The 6,549-nt window shown below is 44.7% G+C and overlaps 1 protein-coding gene across 1 annotated transcript in view; it reads right to left on the bottom strand.

Annotated features, from left to right (window-relative positions):
• Window positions 1–721: 721 nt before the first annotated feature.
• Window positions 722–6,549, bottom strand: part of T265_02264 (hypothetical protein) — a gene marked incomplete at both ends in the record, with an annotated part of 41,384 nt that continues 35,556 nt past the window's right edge. Inside the window, 2 exons of the mRNA XM_009166468.1 lie at window positions 722–2,299; window positions 5,228–5,388. Of these exons, the coding sequence (XP_009164732.1) occupies window positions 1,804–2,299; window positions 5,228–5,388 (657 nt within the window). The remainder of the gene's footprint in view (window positions 2,300–5,227; window positions 5,389–6,549) is intronic.

Raw genomic sequence — 6,549 nt, forward strand, 5'->3', positions numbered from 1 at the left:
CCGTTTTGCGGCTTAGCTCAAGCATGAGAATTATCGTATCTCAGACGGCTCGTGCATAAGCCGAGATAACAAATGGACAGAGTCCTTTCGCCGTGCAGTTCACTTTGCAGTTTCACGAAGCCTGCTGTTCATTGGTATCTAGTCCGAAAGTGTGGGTTCCACGCGTTGACTCAGAGATAATCCAACACCAGCCAGGCTCGTGGACAATGCAGTCAAATCAGCGTCAACAATGAGCCCCGGAGGTGACCAACGCGATGAAACATAGAGCCTAAGCATTTCACTTTAACATGCCTAGAGAGACGTCAACTGATAACTATTAGTGGGGTTTTCTTATGCCCAGAAGAAAGTGCTCCATATTGGATAGTGGTGCTCCCTTAGGAGTGCTCAACATTTTGGAAGTCAATTCAAACGCCAATTTTGGAACAGATGGGCTCTCCGGTTTGGGTAGTTCTTGTTCGAAAAGAATTTATTGGAGAACCCTTTGGACGGCCCTGATCAAGTTACTCTACCTGATTGTGGGTAACTCCCAGCTCATTGGCCCAAACGGTCTTGGGCTACTTTCGACAAAAAAATTTGTGTTCACAAGAAAAGCACAAAATACTGCAGTTTCTCATAGCAGACTTTATATGGCAAACCTAGGGTAGGTCACTCACATCTACAGGCAGGTAACACATACCAAGCGGTCGGTAAGAGAGGGGGCGATTACAGTGGCGGTCACTAGATTTTGGTGTCGCTGAAGACATCCCACGTGTTGGAGACGGATGAAGTAGACTTTCTGAGAAGTAATAATCTACTGCCTTCAGAGGTTGTTATAAGCGAGTCTACATTGATTATATGCGTTAGCAATGAATGCTACAGAGGCTGTGTGGGTTTGAAAACTTTATTCAGGCTTTCTTGAATGGATTTGACACACTGGGATATGTCATTTGGACTGCTGACATGTGCTAAAAATCAAAAAAATTACAGTGGCGGTCACTAGATTTTGGTGTCGCTGAAGACATCCCACGTGTTGGAGACGGATGAAGTAGACTTTCTGAGAAGTAATAATCTACTGCCTTCAGAGGTTGTTATAAGCGAGTCTACATTGATTATATGCGTTAGCAATGAATGCTACAGAGGCTGTGTGGGTTTGAAAACTTTATTCAGGCTTTCTTGAATGGATTTGACACACTGGGATATGTCATTTGGACTGCTGACATGTGCTAAAAAATCAAAAAAAACTTTCCCTTGTTAGTGCAGACTTCAACACTATCTTACATGAAGACTCGTTCCACGGCTCATTATACATTCTTGCAATACTTACATCGCATGTAATCTATCAAAGTGTTACCGAGGGAGAAAGGGGTAAAAACACGAGATCATCAGGGGAAGCCCTAGCAGTCGACGAGTGGTTGAAAAATGACACAAGATACTGGGAGAATTCGCATCAACTGAAAGTAAAATTTCACAAGGGTACGCAATCCGTGTGACTAGACGGCAACCTGGGGTTATTTCAAATGGGATTGTGACGGAAAGGATAATGACAAGGGGCAGGATGATGGAGAGAATATGAACAAGTCCGCAAAGACAACAGGAGAAATGAGGGAGGAAGCTAAACCCAAAAATAAATATGGAAGGATACCCGCGAAACTTGTTGGCGCGAATTCAGTTGGGAGGACCGTTTGATATTCTGCAGGGCCGTCGACTATGTTTCAATCGGCAAGTCGTTCGGTGGACACACAAGAGAGAAAGTGGGTATTGAAAAGGCAGCTGCGAAATGGCGCGCAACAGGAATTTAATAAAGTTAAACTGATGAATCAGAGATCATGCGAGTGTAACCAATGGCAGAACACGCTGTCCAGATGAACTGTTCTTGCGTCCGGTGCCCATGTGGCCTTGATCCTCTGGCGGTACCTTGTTCGAAGATTGTAGAGTGCCGGAACCTGTCCCGGAAGCAACATCTGCCACGCCAGAAAAGTTGTCAGCTGGTGTAGCCGCTGTAGTTGGTGTAATCGACTCACATAAGTTCGTCGAGTAAGTGTGCGAAAGATTTCCTAATTTCAACTGTTCACGCATTACTGCCACGTGAGCTGAACCGAAAGCTTCTCTACTTGGCACAACATCGGGGTTCGGTTCTGATGGGGCCTGTTCTGGTGATCCTACACTACTTGCCAGTCTCTGCATTGTACGGGCGCCATCGAAATTCGGCACAGAAATTAAGTGGAGAGCGTCTAGAGACAATGCATGTGGTTCAGGCGAAGAGGCTTGGCTTTTCTGCTTGAAGATACTAAGAGTGCCTCGTTCTTTGGTTTCATTGAGCCTGTGGATGCGACAGGAAGAATGTGGCAGGGACATTTATGGGTAAATGGGCTTCGATTAAGTAGTAAGGAAAATAATAAGTATGCCACGTGGATTAGTGTAGGCTACATCATAAAGAAGAGATAACTTCGATTTCCCCAGCCATAGTATTTGCATTTTCTCATAGTTTTTATGGCGGTGGAAATTATACACAGTTGATCAATAGGGGCGTTGTCTGACTGAACGTCATACACATATGGGCAGCGACACAACTAGAGAATACAGGCTTGCCACAAATGACTCATGAGTCAAGAACGTATGGTCGCTCTCTATCATGATGTGGAGATGTCCTTACCACAGCTGAGCCGGTTGAGTGGGAAGGGTAGAGGGACAGAATTTCAAGTAGAGATTGCAGTCAGCAGCCTACGTTTGTGCAGCTGTTAGCTTTTTGTCGATTTCACGTATCAACTAATATTTTATGTATTCTTTCGGCTGCATCAGTCACTTCGATTCCCTGAGATCGGAACGTGTATCGAATCAGTTACCGCTCTACCTCCAAACGAATTACAGTCAACCGTTTGAATGACTGATGCTCCTATTCTGCTCGCCTACTCTATACTGTTAACACTGCCTCCTAGCTAGTCCGATTTCACTGCCACACTGGATTCCGAGTCCACTATCGCATTCAAATCTGGACGATCAGTTTCTAGATGAAGAACAACTGAACGAGAGTTTGTCCAGAATACATAGGTCAAAGTAGCAGAAACAGACGAATGTAGCTGGAGCTACCTACAAATAAACTAACTGAACTAACAAGTGAACCTCTTGTTCGTGATAATCTCAATTAGAAAGACTATGACTGTTTTGTTTAGGCACTCTGAATTTAGTATACATCAGTTTTAACAGATATTGAGTGTTCCAGTCCGTGTACAAACGTAGTGGTTCCGCTGTCGTAGACCGACGGAGGAACATGCCATAGGGAGAGTCAAGGGTTTCAGTTCATATAACTTTCACCGGCCTAATCTAGACTCCGCCGGTGGAAAGCGAAAGGTTGAGGGGGTGAACCTACGGCATTTATTAGAGAATAATTTGGACAGACAACCCAGACCCATGGGCACAATTTAGTGAATTGTTGGGTCTTAGAGCATTTCCGATCGCTTGACAGTCCAGCCATGAGATACTCATCCTAGAAGACAGCAGCCGTCGAAGAGACTGAATTCGTTGATTCGGACTCTCATACTGTTGCCAAGTCGTTGTTCAACCCCATTCAGAGCATCTTTCCTCGATAAATGGCTGATGGGAGGTAAACTTTGGCTACCATTCAGCGATTGTAACCTAAATGGTTTGTCCCATGAAGTATGAGCAACTCATCTATCGATGAAGAGTTGCCTCACGGAGATCCAATGTCCAGAATCCCCACTAGACCAGGACGGTGCTTTTGGACTGCCGATGGTCAACAGGCATCCTAAAGCGGATATTGGCATGTCAATCAAGAACCTTTAATTAGCGGACATAATTCCACAGCTGAACTTCAGGAAAACTGCTAGTATGCCTCATCCATCGATCTGGTTACCTCAAAAACAAGTCTACTCTCCGTATGAACTCAGCTCGGACTACTTAGGATGGTCGAAGCAATAAATGAGCTAGAAAATGCTTTTGAGAATCAATATTGCCTCCACAGACAAGGTTGCAACCAGATCGGATAATGCCCGCAACATTTTCTATAACTGAAGCGCACACCGCGACACAACAAAGAAATGAGTCTGAAGGATGAGGTGATTGTGCGTTCCGAACAGTCCAAAACTGGTCTCTTAAGGATATTATATAAGTGTGTGCTCAAGACGATGCACGTAGATGCTTGACTCGGTTAGCTACTACAACTTTGACTCCGATAGTTCACAAGCGAAAAAGATTGGCATCATCTTTGACACGGTCATCTAAAAACTTGGGTCCACGCCGTTAAGTCCGACCACAGATGTCCATGACTGTCTATGGCCTACATCACTAGATCGATCGGTGAGTCCATATCTACGAGAGCCTTGGCATATGCTTCCAGGTTGAGACAGCTGCCATCTAGGTATTCGATGAGCCGGACCATCCTCGCACAAAAGATAGCTCAAGTAAAATGAAGTAAAACAAGTTCCTTACTCACATAACGGGATAAATAACATAGCGTTCTATCGGATGTTGGGAAAAGCCGCTTATATCATTCCGGTTCAAACACCGATTTCGTCTTCTACTAAGCAGCTGGGAGTGATACAGCTACCAATGTGGGCGAAATATTCGCCACATTGATTATTGATCCAAATGTACAAGACTGGTATTGCAGTGAGGCGTACACTAAACCGCGTGATACCATCTGTTCAAATATTGAAAATAAATCGTCCTCGTTTCGAAGTAACCATAGTTTCATCGATGCTAAAGAGCTTCTTGGATTCTATTCCAGAGAGGGTACTTTGACTGTTTACACGTGTTGTGAACGGATGAAAGAGAAAAACCTGGACGTCTGTGTGATACAGGTGGCTAAAGTTAACTACGTACAAAAGACCTCAGAACAAACGTAGCTACGCGTCCACCGGCGGAATCGGCCAAGTACTCTCTCTACCCACCACGAAACTAGCTTACAAGATTAAGGGGAAATAACACTTATTTTCCTGGGGGAAAGCGCAGTCATTCATACTAGAAACAAAGCGACACAGACACCAGGGGTGATGACTTGAGGATGCTAGGACAACTAAAAAAGCTTAACGGTAAAATCCGCGTCTACGAAAGACTGAAAAGACGTAGAGGTCGCGCATCAGTAGCGTTGGAAGTCTGAAGCACATATGTTAGAAAGAGGAGTGACAATGACCACCTCTCGTCAGTATACAGAATCGTGCTAAAGAGACCTGACATGGATGAACAAAGCGTCCAAAAGAGACATCTACCAGGCTAAATCGTGAGAGCTCACGTGTCATATATGATGCCGTCTACTCCAAGCTCGGATAGTTGTGCTCGCTTTTCTGGAGAATTGACCGCTTCTCCCCAAGCCAGCACGACAAGACCATGGAGATGAGCGAGTTTGAGAGCATCTGGTACTTCTAACAGACGATCACTTTCCAGACAAACTCCCTAGAATTGAAAGAGGAAGGCGATGAGGGGAACGGAAAATGGATTGACAGACACCAATAAAATCGTGCCACTTAGATTAATGAAATCACCATGATAATCGGCTGTAAACCATGCGCATACAGGACTCTGCTTCTAGCTACTACATTCCCGCTCACCGATAAAGGATTGGATTGCACTGGAGACGACACCTGATTTGTGAGTTCGGCGATTACAAAGGATGTTTTGTTATCCTTACGACAATAAGGTAGCAACTGAATGATGAAAGCAATCATTCAGATCATTGAGTGCGCGAAAATATTATGTTCGTGAGTGTTCCTAACTTGCTACGCCCCCTGTCTCCTTCGGTGAAACGACGACCATTTACAAGCGTGACTCAGTCATAACTTTTATACGTCACTGTTCCCTAAGTACCAAACGTCCCTCAAGCCGTTTCTACCTCGTAAGAGGTTGAGCTAAAATGTCCATTAAGTTCGGTCTACTAGCACTCAAAGTGAATGACCAAGATAGTGTAATTTATGGTGTTCCAAGAGGGATTCGACACACGTTACAGCGCTACGATCTACGGGTTGAGAAATCGCTGATCAATTACCAAAGATTTTGTCAACACTTAATTGCAGCGTTAAGGCTTCTAATGCACGAGAGTAGAGTGCACACTGTAGCACGCAACTTGGGACTTTGACGGATAGCCTCCCAGGCCTTGGCCGATCTTCCGGTTTGTCGCTGCTGAGCCACTAAAAGTCTGAGCGCAGTTGCAGTTTGTGCTGAGCTGAGTGTGGTGCATATTGCAGACTCCGATGTAAATTTAATGGAATAGCACGAGCGACTAAACACAGAGGCTTGTTAACAGCCACCAAACGTGGTCGCACATCACTGATACCAATACACCAGTTGTGAATACTGGTGCTTAACTGTCATGGCGTAAAACTGAAAAGAGACGCCAGTTCTTTGACATCAAGGCACTAGCATCACGCTTCTCGACTCTTTCACATTGTGAAAGAGAGTGGAACTTCGCACGAATAAATAAATCATCCTGGAAGATGTTCATTACTGTGCCACTAATGGGAATGGACAGCCAGGCAGTTGACGAGTGACCAAATAGATGCTGATATGCTCACCTCGCAGTATGAAAGTGGAGTCGAACTGTTATTGATAGAAATCACA

Source organism: Opisthorchis viverrini, assembly GCF_000715545.1.
Source record: "Opisthorchis viverrini unplaced genomic scaffold opera_v5_26, whole genome shotgun sequence".
Classification (NCBI taxonomy): domain Eukaryota; kingdom Metazoa; phylum Platyhelminthes; class Trematoda; order Opisthorchiida; family Opisthorchiidae; genus Opisthorchis; species Opisthorchis viverrini.